At 37.5% G+C, this 16335-nt stretch overlaps 4 protein-coding genes and 1 long non-coding RNA gene across 5 annotated transcripts; 3 read left to right on the top strand and 2 right to left on the bottom strand.

Moving 5' to 3' along the window:
* The first annotated feature begins 790 nt into the window (after window positions 1-790).
* GME (GDP-D-mannose 3',5'-epimerase) lies at window positions 791-4138 on the top strand. Its single transcript, XM_008220038.3, has 7 exons — window positions 791-884; window positions 1701-2111; window positions 2262-2355; window positions 2437-2566; window positions 2659-2791; window positions 3362-3569; window positions 3731-4138. The coding sequence occupies exons 2-7, from the start codon at window positions 1702-1704 to the stop codon at window positions 3884-3886; spliced, it is 1131 nt and encodes a 376-aa protein (XP_008218260.1). The 5' UTR covers window positions 791-884; window position 1701; the 3' UTR covers window positions 3887-4138.
* Window positions 4139-5917: 1779 nt separating this feature from the next.
* Window positions 5918-9404, bottom strand: LOC103318633 (calcium-binding EF hand family protein). Its single transcript, XM_008220037.3, has 4 exons — window positions 8935-9404; window positions 8201-8395; window positions 6848-7029; window positions 5918-6403 (listed from the first exon to the last, which is right to left on the bottom strand). Exons 1-4 carry the CDS (start codon window positions 9221-9223, stop codon window positions 6128-6130), a joined length of 942 nt encoding a protein of 313 aa, XP_008218259.2. The 5' UTR covers window positions 9224-9404; the 3' UTR covers window positions 5918-6127.
* Window positions 9405-10199: 795 nt separating this feature from the next.
* On the top strand, window positions 10200-11153 carry LOC103318843 (protein HEAT INTOLERANT 4-like). Its single transcript, XM_008220279.2, has one exon. The coding sequence runs from the start codon at window positions 10200-10202 to the stop codon at window positions 11151-11153; it is 954 nt and encodes a 317-aa protein (XP_008218501.2).
* A 352-nt stretch (window positions 11154-11505) lies between these two features.
* On the top strand, window positions 11506-13122 carry LOC103318632 (calmodulin-like). Its single transcript, XM_008220036.2, has 4 exons — window positions 11506-11829; window positions 12330-12487; window positions 12575-12655; window positions 12879-13122. The coding sequence occupies exons 1-4, from the start codon at window positions 11739-11741 to the stop codon at window positions 13011-13013; spliced, it is 465 nt and encodes a 154-aa protein (XP_008218258.2). The 5' UTR covers window positions 11506-11738; the 3' UTR covers window positions 13014-13122.
* Window positions 13123-14530: 1408 nt separating this feature from the next.
* Window positions 14531-15278, bottom strand: LOC148921222 (uncharacterized). Its single transcript, XR_016123544.1, has 2 exons — window positions 14977-15278; window positions 14531-14791 (listed from the first exon to the last, which is right to left on the bottom strand). It is a non-coding gene; the product is annotated as an uncharacterized LOC148921222 (long non-coding RNA).
* Between the last annotated feature and the right edge of the window lie 1057 nt (window positions 15279-16335).

Here is a 16335-nt window from a genome sequence, read left to right as displayed (position 1 = left end):
ATAACTAAAGGCCCATTTTTCAATAATTTATTTTTTCTCTCTTGCCCTCACAAAGTGCTAGCATGAGACACCAAATTTTTTTTTTTTTTTTTTGAGGACATTTTTTATTGAGAGAGGCGATAGCATACTAGACATATTGAGACACCTAAACCTAAGTGGAAACTATTCAACAAATTAGGATTTGAATTTATGAAATTAATCAAATGTAAAATAAGGTGGAGGAAATATAATTCTCATACAATATTATTTTTTAGTGTTTGAAACAATAGCAAAGCATGAAATGTGGCGAAAAGAAATTTCGTGTTCGGAATACAATTTCAAACATGTGAGTTTGAGTTGAACCCACACATATACAAAATCAATTATCAATTAAGAACAAACGAAACTATCATATCAACTGGTATCATCGATGGGTAAAATCAAAAGCTGCTAACATGAAGGAGCTTCCAAGCAATTTCTGTTGGGCCCAAAAAAACAGGCCTTTTCACTTGAAGTCCTCTTTCTGGGAATTTTCTGCTCATTTGGACAAGTGCTGGGGCCCGTCGAGTCACAGCCGTACTTGCTTGGATCCGTATATACAAGAGTCCGGGATGAGCAATTTTAATTTAACCCCTAGTGAGTGACTGAGAGATGAGATAACTGTGAATACAAGAACTTCCCATTACGCGGTCTCTGTGATTCTCTCTCTCAATTATTTGCGGTGTAAAAAACGTTTGAAATAAATGAGTGGCCTTGTTTCCTCTGTTCCAATGTGCTATATATAGCCGGGCGTTACAGGCTCAGAGTCCATACCCATTCATCCATCTCCTCTGAAGCCACTTGGCCTCTCATTCTCTTCTTCTTAGCTTCTCAAGTTTCGAAGGACCAAACTTTGCTCTTTTAAGGTAAAAATCTCAACTGGGTTTTCCTGGAATCTCTCACCTACTCTGTTCTCCGTGCTCTTTCATGTTCGTTCCAGTATTCATTTCCTCATACTTATATTCAGGATTTAGTTTGTAACATTTGATGGGTTTGTTTTGAATTACTTGTATAACGGCTGTTGTGAATGTGCTTGATTGATATTCTGGTAGTTTGTATAGCAGGGTTTTATCGGCTTGTGTGCTAAAATTTCGTTCCGTTTTATACACTGAGATGAGTGCTTGATTTTGGCACTCTTGAAGATTTATTTGTTTATCTGTGTAACTTTGTTATATCTTCCATTGGGCGTATGCAGTTTAAATTTTTGTGATAAATTATAATTTCATGTTTGTTATACTTTCTTTACATGTTAATTTAGATGTTTTGGTGGTAATTTCCTCCTGCCTATTGAAAGAGCTTTAGGTAACGTGTTAAATTACTTTGCTCTTTTTCCAGTTTTTCTATACTTCTCTTTCAGGGGTAAATTTTTCATGATTTTTAAAGTTCTGTGCAATATCTAGTCAGTGGATGTGGGTTTTAATTTGATGATTTTGAGTGTGACATAAATGCAAGCGTTGTGCTTAAGTAGCAGTTCTGTCGGTTAGTGATCCTAATTTGTACTTTTGGGTTTTGTTGTTTTCCTGGAGGATGTATGTTACTTGAGTTGGGTTCCTTTTCCTTTAATAGTTTAGTAGTGATAACTTTTTTGAGCTTTGTATAGCAAAGCTAGTAAACTGATCCGTAATTGATTGTAAATTGTAATACTAAAGTCTTCATTTTTTCCATTGAATCTAATCTTGCAGAATGGGGAGTACTGGTGGACATGACTATGGTGCATACACCTATGAGAGCCTCGAGAGGGAACCTTATTGGCCTTCAGAAAAGCTTCGAATTTCCATTACTGGGGCAGGTGGCTTTATCGCCTCACACATTGCTCGGAGATTGAAGAATGAGGGCCATTACATTATTGCTTCTGATTGGAAGAAGAACGAGCACATGACTGAAGACATGTTCTGTCATGAATTCCATCTCGTTGACCTTAGGGTCATGGATAATTGCTTGAAGGTTACCGAGAATGTTGACCATGTGTTCAACCTCGCTGCCGATATGGGTGGGATGGGCTTCATCCAGTCCAACCATTCTGTCATTTTTTACAATAATACTATGATTAGCTTCAATATGGTGGAAGCTGCTAGAATCAATGGAGTGAAGAGGTTTGATGTCCTCAACTTTGTACATTTTATCCTTGGTTGAAAATTTTAGTACCATTTGGCTGAGATGTATGAATTGGTACTGTTTGAGTTGATAATTGAGACCTTTCCTTAAAATGCTGTGAAGATATACTCAATCATATGTTCATGCAGGTTTTTCTATGCTTCTAGTGCTTGCATTTACCCTGAGTTTAAGCAGCTGGAAACCGATGTGAGCTTGAAGGAGTCTGATGCCTGGCCTGCAGAGGTATGCTTCTTAATGCTTATGATTTTGGACTCTATTTTTGAACTTATTTAATGAATTTTGTTTATTCACCTTTATTTGTAGCCTCAAGATGCCTATGGCTTAGAGAAGCTTGCAACTGAGGAGTTGTGCAAGCACTACACAAAGGACTTTGGAATTGAGTGTCGTATTGGAAGGTTCCATAACATTTATGGTCCTTTTGGAACCTGGAAAGGTGACCTCTTAATTGCAGTGATAACTGACATATATGCATAATTTTGTTGCTTTGTAGCCTAATTTTGTTGCTTCCTCCTATGTTTTGTATAGGTGGGAGGGAGAAGGCACCTGCTGCTTTTTGCAGAAAGACTCTCACTTCCACTGATAAGTTTGAGATGTGGGGAGATGGACTTCAGACTCGATCCTTCACCTTCATCGATGAATGTGTAGAAGGTGTACTTCGGTAAGCATTTCTTGTTTTGGAAAGAAAAAAAAAACTCGAAACTTTTACTAGCTGAAACTCACAATCTTTGCGTTTTTAAGCTGCAAAATACTTGGTCTTCATGGATCAGTTTTTTCTGTTTTGACAAGGTTTTCCTGAGTCTAGTTTAGTTGATTATGTTAGAATCAGCAAAATTAAACCTTTACAGGGTTACTTGAATGTGAATCTTTGCACTAATATATAAATTATTGTAGAAGTTCTGTAGAATAGGAGGGCGTTTTCCACTCCAATACCTGTATGAGAATGGGAGATATGATCAAACAAATATCTTACATGTTTGAAAAACATTTGTTATTGAAGGGAAAGGAATTAATCTACTTAATGAAGAAATAAAAAACTTGTGTGTAATTTGTTTGGTTCATCTCTGGGAAAACGTACAATACCCTATACCAGATTATGGCTCTGATACAGCAACCTTTATTGAATATAAACTGCGTTTTACATTTTGCATGAAAATCCCCTTAAATTTTCCATATTATTCATGACTAGGCATATTTCACGCATTTTTTAAATTATCACTATTGTTTTTAGGTTGACAAAGTCAGACTTCCGTGAGCCAGTGAATATTGGAAGTGACGAGATGGTCAGCATGAATGAGATGGCGGAGATAGTTCTTAGCTTTGAGGACAAGAAGCTGCCTATCCAGCACATTCCTGGGCCAGAGGGTGTCCGTGGTCGTAACTCAGACAACACACTGATTAAAGAGAAACTTGGCTGGGCTCCCACCATGAAGTTGAAGGTAAATATAGAATGAGATTATGTGACATCTGATGTATCCATTCTGCAGTTTCTGAACACACCAAGTTTCGTTTAAAGTTGGGGGTTATTTGAACTATGCCTTACCTTGTATTGATATTGCTTCCTGTTTCTAATTTGAATTCACATTCTTTTCGCGTATAGGATGGGCTGAGAATTACATACTTCTGGATCAAGGAACAGATTGAGAAAGAGAAGGCACAAGGCACTGACCTGTCGATTTATGGGTCATCTAAGGTGGTGGGAACCCAAGCCCCAGTTCAACTTGGTTCGCTACGTGCTGCTGATGGCAAAGAATGAAGTGTTTGAAGACAGAGAGGTCTGGTAAAGCCAGTATTTAGTAGATTTGGTTATGGTATTGCGGCGCATAGTAATGCATCTATGTGCATGGACAATAAGCAGGGAAGCTTTAATTCCCCCATTGTATTTCTAGCCTGTTAGAGTAATTTGCTGCCTTAGAATATTCCCTTTCAAGTCATATTTTGTTTCCCCATCTGACGCATTGCTCAGTATTATGTATTATTTCCTTTATAAGATTGAATTTTGGTTCAATGCCATGACCTCTATCGATTGTTGAGATTGGTCGCTTTCAATAGACGTGGTATCTGCAATCTGCGTGTTTGAATTTTGATGGCAAGGGGTTGCCTGAATATTATTGGACAACTCAAATGTTTATGCTGTTTTGTGTTTGCAAAATATGATGTGGTATTTCTATTTCTACTGAGGTGGGAAGATAATTTCCCCTCTTTGGAGCCCAGCTCTCTCTTGTGGTCCTTGTAAGGTGACACATAAGCTGTCATAATCCTACCTCACCTTTTTTCAAAACTTTAAAATCCAAACACCCATCACACACATCCATCAATTTTCTCAACTGCCATTTCTGGCCATAAATTCGCAATCCCTTTCCTTGCAATGGATATTCTCTAAGAATATTATTCATTGACAATTTTCTTTTTATACAACTAATAGTATAAATTATTCCAAGTTAATTTAGGGTCCGTTTGATAATCATTTCGATTTTAGTTTTTAGTTTTCATTTTTTATAGTAGAGTGAGAATGAGAGTGAGGATGAGTTTGAGAGAGGGGATGCGAGGGAAGAGTAACAAAAGTGAAAATAAAAACTTGAAAGTAAAAACAATTTCAAAACAATTTTAGTTTTTATTTTTACTTTTGTTACTCATTCCTTCCTCCTCTCATCTCATCTTCTCTCTCAATTCCATCTTTACTCTCATTCTCACTTTCATTCTCCATCTTTTTTCTCTGTACTTCAACACAAAAAATAAAAAATAAAAACTAAAAACTAAAAACTAAAATTAAAATGATTATCAAATAGACCTTTTAAGTTCTTTGTGCAAAGTATGAACACACTCTCTTGAAATTAACTTGCATTTTGATCCTTTGAAGTTATAAAGGAAAAGAATATATATATCCAATCGTGTCAATTTGGCAACTTGTAGATGGTGATCTGATAATTGATGGGGGGATCTCGTGGCTACAAATGGCAGACAGCAACGTGGCTGAAGTTTAGCGTTAAGACTCACCAAGAAAACAAAGGGATCCCCATCTTGTTACGTGGATGTCCAAAAAAGTACATGTCTTTTTCCCTTCCCTTCATGTCCATCTTTACAGAAAACGACGTTTCCCAAATTGGCTGATTTGGATCGACAAAATCCATCAAACATTTATCACATACGGCAATTTCACATGCGACTGTGCTTTCATCCCGTACCACGTTTCCGATAAGCACAGCTGTGTCGGTAACATGTGTGCTATTTTGAAATTCCTTCCAGCCAAAAGCACTTGATAAAAAATCAGTTTTGATTGCTTTTAGTTAGAGCACCTCCGCCTTAAAGGGTAAAGACAAGGCAAATGCAAGACAATGTTTGTTACTATTCACATGTAGCCCTTGTTTTTTTTTTTTTCCACCCCAAAGGCAAGAGTAGGGACAATTACTATTTACTTAAATTTATTTTCTATTTTTTATACTTAAACTATTAATTTTGATGTGAAAAGTGAAGAATATGACTAAGTATTTATTAAATCTGAAATTTAGGATTTTTTTTTCTTTTTAATTTTTAGAATTTTTTTATTCGTTGCTGACGCCATCGATAATGTTAGCAAATCCAAACAACAGCCCAAGTAACATTTGCTGTTGGCGCTGGAGCCAATTGTTGGGCCTAAGCCCCCTCCTGCCCAGGCAAAAGAGGAGCGCTGGACGTGCCCTTAGTCCAATCATTCTAGCCAACACACAAAAGACCACTGCCAATGAACACAACACAATGCGGTGAAACTTGAAAGCTTCTATCTGCCTTGTATACTTTTTATAACCGATTGTTACTCAGCCAATCAAAGGCCTAAAAGTAGTGTAAAATATCACCTTAAACCATGCTATCAATTCAACGATTCTAGTACACACAGATATTACAAAATGTAATTTTGTTCGTATTTGGCTGTATGGATTGGGGGAAATGACATGTAATCAAATAATTCAAAATGACATCTGCACAGACAAGCAGCTCTGACAGTTGAGCTTCTAGCTGCTCAAATATCATGAAAAACAGGGCTTGCTTCTAGCTGCTCTGCAAATTTCTCCAGGATCTGCTTCACAAGATTTCCAAATTTATCCTCACCTGCTTCCTCTAAATCAGCAAACACTGCATCATACAAAAGGGCCACTGCCTCGTTCGCTTCAGATGGTGGCAAGCCCAACTCTGTCCCAGTTTTTTCAAGAAAACTCCTGATTCTTTCTGCATTCCCCGAGCCATCCGCCAATATCTTCTCTACGATAATGTTCAATTGCTTCTCATCTGCCAAAAGCTGCATAGTTTTTGGGAGTTTATCAGACTTTGTTGAAAAGCATTCACATAACATAAATATAGGCTTGTGCCAACAGTGACTCAAATTCTTGAACTTCCGAAACCAATAAATGGTTCCGAGACAGGCATATCCAAACAGGGTTGCATTGCCAGGTCAACCTAGTTACCAGTGTTAAAGCAAGTTTCTTTTAGTTCTCCAAATAACAGGGGGGTAAATATCAATACTATATTTGCCACTAAGATAAAGGGTACGGGTTATAGAAGAACAGAACTAGCAGCATAAGCAGCTCAAGATAGTATTGGTCAATGAAGAGTCAAGAATACTAGTTACTCAGTTCCCACATAGCAAGTAGAGATCAAGCTTCCTAAACGATAAATTAAGGAATATTTAACCAAATGAAGAACATAAAAGAACTAAAATAAAAGATGGGGGAAGAGGAACTACCTTTCTTAGCTTGGAACCATTGACAATCTTGATGTTCTGGATAAAAACAAAATGCTTTTTTGCCAGGGCCTCTGATAGTTCTTGTAGGACAGGCTGGAGTAATTCAGCAAATTGTGCTTGGCCCAGTTCTTCTTCCCCATCAGCTTCGTGTTTCTTCAAGATATCACTTAGAGGAGGAAATTCTGTTAAATTGCACCTTGTTAATTATCAACTCTATAACTAAGAACATCAAATATGGAATAGACAGTTCATAAATTCTAGAGACTGGATTAAGTACTTCATGACAAGCTAGATCTCAACATATGCACAAATTAATAGTGCAAAAGACAAGCTAAATCATTATAAGTGAAACTTTGTACTAAATCTTCGTTTGCAAAACACAAAATATGAATAATCTCAAGGTATTTTAAGCATAGATTAAACAATTTGAGGAAAATGAGATGAGAAATCTAGGCACAAAGCTTAAGAGGATTTCCGTCCTCATTCCCCTGATGTGACTGCAGTAATCAAAGTCCTCATTCCCCTGATGAGATATCTAGTATGATAAGGGTCTACAGTATTCAAAGTCCAAAATAAGCTTCTTCTCTCTCTTGTGGGTTTAAGGTTCATGCAAAGTCTCAAAATCCACATCAGAATACACAAGATACACTCTAGCACTCAGAATATAATAGTAAAACTAAAGTATGAGAAGGTGAGCAATAACAAACTTAAACCAAAAAAAGAGGATGCTAGAAAGTATTAATCGCATGTTCAAAATAAATGGATAAAGTCAATTTACAAATCTGACCAATGAGGATCGAAATAATCTGGTCTAAATTTGATCCTTTGCCACTTGTATATAGATAGAGTACCTCCCTACTAGTAGGCCATCCATGGACCCAAGAAGGTGCAGTCTTGTAGTTTAAAAAAGTGCTCGAGTCATATGAGAAATTTTTAGAGAACCAACCAAATATAACAAAACTTTAATTAGTTTCTGTGTAGGGTCAATTATTCATTTACAGATAACAAACTACATAAATTTTCAATCATCCTAATTAAATTAATAGCGAAAGCAATTTACAAATCTGACCAATGAGGATCGAAATAATCTGGTCTAAATTTGATCCTTTGCCACTTGTATATAGATGGAGTACCTCCCTACTAGTAGGCCATCCATGGACCCAAGAAGGTGCAGTCTTGTAGTTTAAAAAAGTGCTCGAGTCATATGAGAAATTTTTAGAGAACCAACCAAATATAACAAAACTTTAATTAGTTTCTGTGTAGGGTCAATTATTCATTTACAGATAACAAACTACATAAATTTTCAATCATCCTAATTAAATTAATAGCGAAAGCAAAGAATTCAATATGAACCTGAAATGGGTGGAACGCCCATCTCAACTCCCATGTGAACAAGTGCATTCCGGATCTCATTCTTGTTGATCTTTCCTGTGTCTTCTACATCCAGATCAGTGAACAGATTCTCTGCTAGCATTGCAAAATCATCCTCATCCTCTAAAAACAGTCGAAGAGTGTATCCATCCAAGACAGATATGACAAGTGGATCATCTGCAGAGTGAAGACAGAATTTCAGCATAAGCATGCATTATTTTCATAATCAAATTTTGAAATATTTCAGTTCATCATATTTCTAAAAATAGAACAACATCTCAATCTCTAACGTCCATAGTCCAAATGCTTGTAGGCTAACTCAAAATTCTCCAAAACCAATTTCTGTTGATGCCAGGCACTTTCTAAACAGCTGATTTCCTAATCTCAGTCAGATATAATTTGTTCTTCTTGCTGACAGAATGAGAGTGAATAGAGGAGAAATCAGTTCTTAGATCCTAGATCACATAAGACGTCTAAGACTCAAGCTTTTCAATTTCTTTCCTCCACTTTTCCTAATATTTTCGGCAACCAAACAAAGCAAAAAAAAAAATTAAAAATCTCATACACGGATGCCAAAATCCACTAATACAAAAGCACATTCATGCTCTTAATTCATCGGCGACGAGAACGTCATCATAAACTCGTTTTCGGAATTATAACATAACGTATCACACAATGTATGTAAATATCATATATTATAGGTATGCAAGCAGCACCTTTTAATTCATCGGCGATCGCTGTGATGTAGTCCGTGATCACCTTCAGAGCCTGCTCGCGATCTAGCTCCTTGAGGCGGAAGACGTCATCGTCTTGAAGGCTGATGCGTTTCAGAGCAGAGGACTTGAGGCTCTGAGGCAAGGAGAGGCCGAAGAGAGACGAGGAGGCTTTGGAGTCAGCGAGGTCGAGGACCTGAGCTCCAGTGAGGCTGACCTCAGCTTCCGGCAGAGAAAGGTCGATGGCTCTCAGGTGGTTCCCGTCGAGGACCTTTAAAGCTCCGTCCGACATTTTCAGTTTTCCGAGAGAGAGAAAGAGAGAGAGAGAGAGAGAGAGAGAGAGAGATGACTTTGAAATTTTGATGTTTGGGATTGGAGTTTACGCAGTGGACTTGGAATTGGAATAGTCTGGTCTCCTGGTCTGGGATGTCCGAAAATGCAACTTTAGCTTTGGCACCTCGGTTTTTAGGCTAATTACAGAAAACGTCAAACACTGTTTTATTTTATTTTATTTTATATTATTATTAAAAATCAACAAATTTTAGTTTGATATTTTAGTTTTTATTAAATAATTTTGGTCTTATTATATTAATTTATTTTTTATTTAGTATAACTTAAGTAGGAGCATAATTGGTATTTTGTCAAAAGTGATTGATCAAGAGAAACTGTAAATAGACAAAAATTTAGCCCTATTTTATTTTCATAATTATCAATTTGGCTCATTTTGGAAGGAAGACTCAAAGTTGACTAGCTTTCTTTTGTTTTTGTTTTCCAAACCAGAACCAGAATCATCAATGCAGACCAACTTTGTAATTTAGACCCAAAAAAAGGACCAACTTTGTAATTGGCCTTGGAGACAAAGCCCACGTAGCCATAATCTCGTGTTCAGCAACAAAGCCTATCTCTCAAATATGCTAAAGCCCACATCTCTTCTTCAGTCCTCTTTTGTCCTCCTTTGTGTTTTTCGAAACCCCACAAAGTAACTTCTTTCTTCTTTAAACCTTTTTTGGGTCCAAGTTGTTTCGAATTCTGTTGATGATCCTACATGAACTAAGAAACCTACTTGGATTATGAAGACACGGTAAGCAAGAAAGGAAGAATGAGTAAGGTAAGGTAACTAGCCTACTTGAATTAGGAACTGTCCAGCCACTTTCCTATATAAATTATGACCTGCACGTGATTCTTAATAATCTATCTAATCAGTCAGCCCTTCCTTCGACTTCGAGTTCAACTTCAACTTCATCAAAGAAGAGAAACAATCAAATTCAATGGGGAAAAGAGGAGGAGCTAAGAGGAAGGCCAGCCACATGGAGATGGAAGAGGCCACCCACCTGAACAAGCCGTCTAAGCAAGACACCGCTCGGCCATTGCCAAAGCTGCGGCGGCTCAAGGAGAAGCCCTGCAACTCCGATGAGCCCCGCAACCTCGAGGATCTATGGAAGGCTGCCTTTCCTGTTTGTACTTCATGGTATCACGTGGACTCTGTCTACAACGAATTCAAGTGGGATTTCTCCCATCTTGAACAAGCATTCCAAGAGGGAGGAAAGCTGCATCATCATGGGATCGATGCCAACAACAACAAATTCTATCTGTTCGGAACAACCGAAATTCATAAACAAGATGTCGGAGAATATGTTTTGATCCCTGTGGTGGTAGCCATTGTATCAGCTTCCCCGCCTTGCCATCAACTAGGCTTTGACGTAACTGATTATGACATGCCGGGAGCCAATGAACGAGTTATAATTCCAATGAAAAAGCTCAAGATGGATTGGATCCCCTACATTCCTGTCCACAAGAGACAAGCCAAAGTTGAGAGACTCATGAAGAGATCTCCTCAGATATTTGTGTTAGGCTGCACTCAGAGAAAGGTTGCTTTAGAACACATCAACTCAGACCGTTGCCTCAAAATTCAATACTCCGTGCCCTGTTTACATGACCATCATGATGGGAATGGGGTTGATAAGACTAATACTAGACCGTTGAGTCCACTGAGGGAGTTCCTCCTTGAGCAGGTGATACAAGAAGATGAATTTTTACCTCAAGAAAGAAAGGATTTCCTGATGGGGTATGTCAGGGAGCAACTCTTTGAAGCAAAGGGAGCAGCTAATAAAAAACCGAGGATTTACAAGTTCTACCCCCTACCAACCCCGCACACTCCTCCCCTTAGGCACAAGTTTGCCGGCATCAACAACTTTTGCCCGGACGCTGATGAGGTTCTGTGATGGATGATCATAAGTCCATCAGTGATATATATATATACCTCAAACAATTGAAGATATATTGCTAAATTTGGTTTTTGAAACATATGTATGTATCATGTATGCTCCCTAGATTCATATTCTAGTATTTATTTGTGTGTAGTTTGATAATGAGAAACAAGTTTGTTTTGAAGACAACACAACAACAAGAGTCCAATTTAATCCCTTTTCACATTAGCAACACATGAATTCATTCATTCAATCAAATCACTGATTTTAAGGAAGAGAATACAATAGACAAAATCAAATGCGTGCGTGAATGCAGGGACAAGGATGTTCCAAGAGTCATGGTCACCAAGGTGGCTCAATTCTTTCGCAGTGCACTCACGACTTTGAAACCAATTTCTAGAAATACTGGCTTACTAAAGACGAAATTCATATCATACAAATAGATAAATAAAATACTTCTTTGACTTCATATATATTTTCTAACTTAAAGAACGGACAACGTTTACCCTTTACTTAAGATACAGAGCATATATAATATATGTCTCATTTCTGTGTAACCGTGTGCAAGCACAAAACGTGGTTAACTTGGAAATTGAGATCATGATCAAACACAGCATGGGAGAGGTCTTAACTGAACAACAGATTGCTGAGTTTCAGGAAGCTTTCTGTCTCCTTGACATGGATGGAGATGGTAATTAGTCTCTTCTTAATTATTAATTATGAATGTTTAGCCAAATATTTTATATCATAGCTAGAGAGAGTAGGATCTGCTTGCTTGCTTTTGCACAAGTGTTTCTTAAGAAATCAAATGATTTACATGAACAACACATGTTATGTACCAAATTATTAAGCCAGTAAATTCGGTTACGAACAGCTATTAGAGCTATTGTTTCTGTTAGTTTCTAGATATATACTCAGCTCAGGCAGCCATGCGTGATCTTTGACAACTTGAATGCTTTGCTGCTATGGCAGCTTGATCATTACTGTCTGAAGGTGTGGCTTAATTTACTGGCATTTTCATTGTTGTTGCAATTTCTGTTTCATGTTTGTGTGCGCGTCCTTTGATTTCCATACTAAATGAATGATGCATACCGCATTCACATGGACTTCAGAGCAACATCATAGCTAGTACTGCTTACCTTGATTTTATTCATGTGTTTAATTTGGTTTATTTCTTTAAAAACTTGTTAGGCTGCATTACCATTGAAGAACTGGGGACTGCGCTCAAATCATTGGATCAACATCCTACGGAAGAAGAGCTGCAGAACATGATAAGAGAAATCGATGCAGATGGGAACGGAACCGTAGAGTTTGGGGAGTTCTTGCATCTCATGGAAAGAAAAATTAAGGTAAAATTAATTACCTAACAGTAATCATTTGACAGCAAAACAAAGAATTAACTAATCCAGGTTTTAATTAATGTGGTGATTACGAAGGAAAATGAGGCGGATGCAGAACTGAGAGAAGCCTTCAAAGTTTTTGACAAGGATCAGGATGGCTACATTTCACCTGATGAGGTTGAATAATTCTTCATCCCAATAATATATTCCACATCCATTATTTTTAGAAGAAAAAAAAAATTTATTTAACCCCGCTTAGCTAATGAGACCCTGCCAACAAATGAAGATCAAAGTTCAAACAATCCAAGAACTCCTGATTTTAATCTTGACTTTGCTTCTAATATATAGTTTTTTATTTGTTCTGCACGGGCATGGGGACGACATGGTTGGATGGTTGCAGTTGAGGCATGTGATGATTAATCTTGGAGAAAGACTGACAGATGAAGAGGTAGAGCAAATGATCAGAGAAGCAGATTTGGATGGTGATGGCTTAGTCAATTATGATGAATTTGTGAGAATGATGTTGGCATTTTGATTTTGATTTTGAGTTGTTCAAATAATAAAGTGACGTGGTTTTGATTGGTTTGTACATTTTCGGTTTCAATTTGTACTGGGCCGTGCTCTTATAAGAGTCCATTTCTATTCATCTATTTCCCTAATTTAATTCCGAAGAATCTTTAATTCTATGCACTTTTTTCTTTCTTTCTTTCTTTTCCTCATCAACGTCTATGTACATCTTTTGAGGCAGCAAAGTAATAAAGAATCTTGAGGTCCATGCGTTTGTATTTTCGTGAGAGAAACTAATCACAATCAAGCATCAACTAGTTATTGTATTTGACTAACTATAGCACATGGGAAACTTTACCCTTGTATAAAATGTGAGAGATCTGCTTCGTTACTGTCTTATACTTGGGTAGATTGATAACACCATACTCATATCATACGTGTAAATAAAACCATCGCGTAAGTATATTTCATTTCATTAATGGGCCTAGGCCTACCTAAACCACCAGGGAACCAATTGAAGTGTGGATTGAAAAAATAGTGAACAGGATGAGAAACCGAGAAATGGTTTTATGTTGGGCAGTGGGAAAGTCCCAATTATAGCATGTAACAGACTCTAGCAAGCAAAGGCACCAACAAGTTGTTGTTGTTGTTGAGGTATTAAGACAAAGGAAAACCCTGCACAGGGTTTGCAAGAAAGCAAATGGGTGACGTGGGTTGCACTCAACTCAATAACCATAAAGCTTGTATGGAGTGTAGCCAAATGGGGCTTCCAAACAAAACAAAGTGAACAACATAGATACAACTCTAGATATGAATATATATATATATATATATATCAATCAAACTGGTTTCATTTCATGCAGTGCTGCAGTTTTTGCTTACATTATGAAACTTCCACGTATGCAAGACTCGGACTCAGAGAGAGAGAGAGAGAGAGAGAGAGTGTGTTATTGAAAAAGTTAGGTAGCAGCTTAAATGTTATCCAGAAATTAAGATGCATGTTTTAGGCATTGGCGTGATAAGATGTCACACATTATACTGACCGGGAGATATGCATAAACGAAATAATCATGACCTGTTGTCTGATGTTTTCTTATCAGCACACGTTAATATATACCAAGGATCTTAATGGGATTTTAGGACCACATCAATCAATCAATCAATCACAGAAATTAAAGTAAAGAAAGGGAAGAAATGCCAAACCGTTCCATGCACGCCTGCACCTTGAGATGTATGTGTTTGAACAACCCCAAAAACAGATTCTCCGATTCCTTTTTTCTCTCTTTCTTGCCCTTCTACCAGATCTGCAACTATGTTCCATCAAGCACCTAGATCTGCTAAATATTGTTACTGTGGTAATGCAGTCTAATCTGGCGAATTCATACATACATACACTGTTACAGAGAGAGAGAGAGAGATTATTTCCTCATCTCATCTATATATGGTTTTGGATTATAATTAATTGGTAATTTGAGAAGACTGAATCTCAATTCAATAATAAAAACTTATAGAAAAAGAATATATGAAAAGATAAGAACAGATGAGTACAAAGGAATGCATATAGAAACTTGAATTAATAATTAATGGACACAAAACTGTACATGAAGGGAATATAACTAATTAAAAACACTTTTCCCAACGAACGAGGATGGATCTCAAAAGCACCAAACTGCATTGACACACAGAAATTCTGTCACTCAAACCCCAAACATCAATATCTCTCTCGCTTGCTCTTCAGATGGAGATGAGATCTCCACAGCCCAAGCCTAAGCCTAGCTGTATGCTAAAGCTCCGATAGGTTTCTCACTTTAACAATATAACATGCACAACGTCCAAAACATCAAAATACATATGATATAGATGTGCCATGAATAAAATGGTTGTGCACAAAAGCAAAATTGTGTGAGATACCCAGATGAGCAAAGGAGAAAACTGTGGGACAGATGTGCAAAAGTGAATTGATGGAAATTTTATGGTTGAAATAGACAGACCTTTTCTAGCTAGGGTTGAAAACCCTAATGGGTTCTTGAAGAGATCCACGGCTAAGAATCTGGTGGATTAACAGTTGAGGCTGATAAGGGGTCTACGGTGCTCCAGTCAACAGATGAAGCAACCACATGATCTAGCCTTTCTTATAAAAAAGAAAGCTCAGATCATGCTGGCAGCTTCAACAGTTGGAAGTGCACGACGACGTTTCACGCACCCTCATTCTTTCAAGTGTGTAACTCCTCACCTCACTCAACCTCAACTATAAGTGTTTCTCCTCCTTCTAAGTTCTTCCTATTCTTCTTGTTCATCTTGGAGGAGGCTTCAGAGATGAGAAAAGATAAGAGGATATAAATAGAGCGAGAAGATGTTAGGGGTCTTTAAGTTCTACTTCTTCCACGCAATCGACTTTTGCATCTTCCACTCTGTCCTTTTGTCTCATGTGAATCGGTCTTCAATTCCTACTTTTTCCAGTCCGTGTTTCGCATCTTCCACTCCATCCTTTTTTGTCTCGTATGTGTGGATGGTATAACTTAATAAGTAAGCTAATTAAACCTAATAAATCTAGCAATTAAACCTAATTAAGACTGAAATAGGACATGATTTGTAGCATAACTGTTAATTTTGCACTATCACCATAAGATATTACGATATCAACATGGGTTGATTGAGTTGATAATGATTGTTGTCTTAACTATCAAAGCCTATATTCGAGTGCTACTGCCGACAATTTCTCTTAATGGGTAATTTGTAAAAACACAAAAAAGGAATAAGACTCAACTTTCCATCGTATTGCATTATTTTCCATTGATTGTACGAGAAATAGTAATGGCTAGCTTGGTAATAAAGTACATAGATTAATGAGTGATTAGAGAGTAGAAAATTAAAGTGAGAAAATGAAGCGCGCGCGCGCACACTAGGTGGTGGTAGCAAGGAAGTAGATGGAAAGTAAAAACAAGGGAAAAGATGAGAGGAGAGATGCATGTGGCCCCGAAAACAAAATGAAATAGAATATTAATTGTCACGCCCACGCCACCACATGCAGACAGGCCTTTGCGAGAGTTTCTATATCTTCTTAACTTAAGAGGGCTTTATAACTTTAGTTGGACGACCTTTTCATATTGCCTCTCTGAGCTTCTCCCTCTGTCCTCTCTCTCTCTGCCTGCCTGTGCCTGTGCTGTAATGTAAGCATCAAGCATGAACCAAAAAGAGTATAAAACACAGAGCAAAAGGGGGACCATTAGTTTTGCATGGCTCATCAGGGTCGCATAAGGTTCACACAAAAAGGAAAATAAGCTGGCATGGCATGGCACCAAAAATAAGAGGTTTCATGTGTTTTTTCTTTTGTCCCCGTTACCTACGTA

This window comes from Prunus mume, linkage group LG1 (assembly GCF_029339155.1).
Source record: "Prunus mume cultivar Tortuosa linkage group LG1, ASM2933915v1, whole genome shotgun sequence".
NCBI lineage: Eukaryota > Viridiplantae > Streptophyta > Magnoliopsida > Rosales > Rosaceae > Prunus > Prunus mume.
Note: the sequence above shows the minus strand (reverse complement) of the source record. Positions and strands in the feature narration are given on the sequence as shown.

What these genes read in the sequence shown, in the direction of transcription:
- LOC103318843 (XM_008220279.2), top strand. Translation starts at nt 10,200, where the DNA reads ATGGGGAAAAGAGGAGGAGCTAAGAGGAAGGCCAGCCACATGGAGATG.
- LOC103318633 (XM_008220037.3), bottom strand. Translation starts at nt 9,223, where the DNA reads ATGTCGGACGGAGCTTTAAAGGTCCTCGACGGGAACCACCTGAGAGCC. An exon ending in GATCGCCGATGAATTAAAAG is followed by an intron (nt 8,396 to 8,934) that starts GTGCTGCTTGCA and finishes TTCACTCTGCAG; the next exon opens with ATGATCCACTTGTCATATCT. An exon ending in GGGCGTTCCACCCATTTCAG is followed by an intron (nt 7,030 to 8,200) that starts GTTCATATTGAA and finishes GCAATTTAACAG; the next exon opens with AATTTCCTCCTCTAAGTGAT.
- GME (XM_008220038.3), top strand. Translation starts at nt 1,702, where the DNA reads ATGGGGAGTACTGGTGGACATGACTATGGTGCATACACCTATGAGAGC. An exon ending in CTGATGCCTGGCCTGCAGAG is followed by an intron (nt 2,356 to 2,436) that starts GTATGCTTCTTA and finishes CTTTATTTGTAG; the next exon opens with CCTCAAGATGCCTATGGCTT. An exon ending in CTCCCACCATGAAGTTGAAG is followed by an intron (nt 3,570 to 3,730) that starts GTAAATATAGAA and finishes TTTCGCGTATAG; the next exon opens with GATGGGCTGAGAATTACATA.
- LOC103318632 (XM_008220036.2), top strand. Translation starts at nt 11,739, where the DNA reads ATGATCAAACACAGCATGGGAGAGGTCTTAACTGAACAACAGATTGCT. An exon ending in TCATGGAAAGAAAAATTAAG is followed by an intron (nt 12,488 to 12,574) that starts GTAAAATTAATT and finishes GTGATTACGAAG; the next exon opens with GAAAATGAGGCGGATGCAGA. An exon ending in GCTACATTTCACCTGATGAG is followed by an intron (nt 12,656 to 12,878) that starts GTTGAATAATTC and finishes GGATGGTTGCAG; the next exon opens with TTGAGGCATGTGATGATTAA.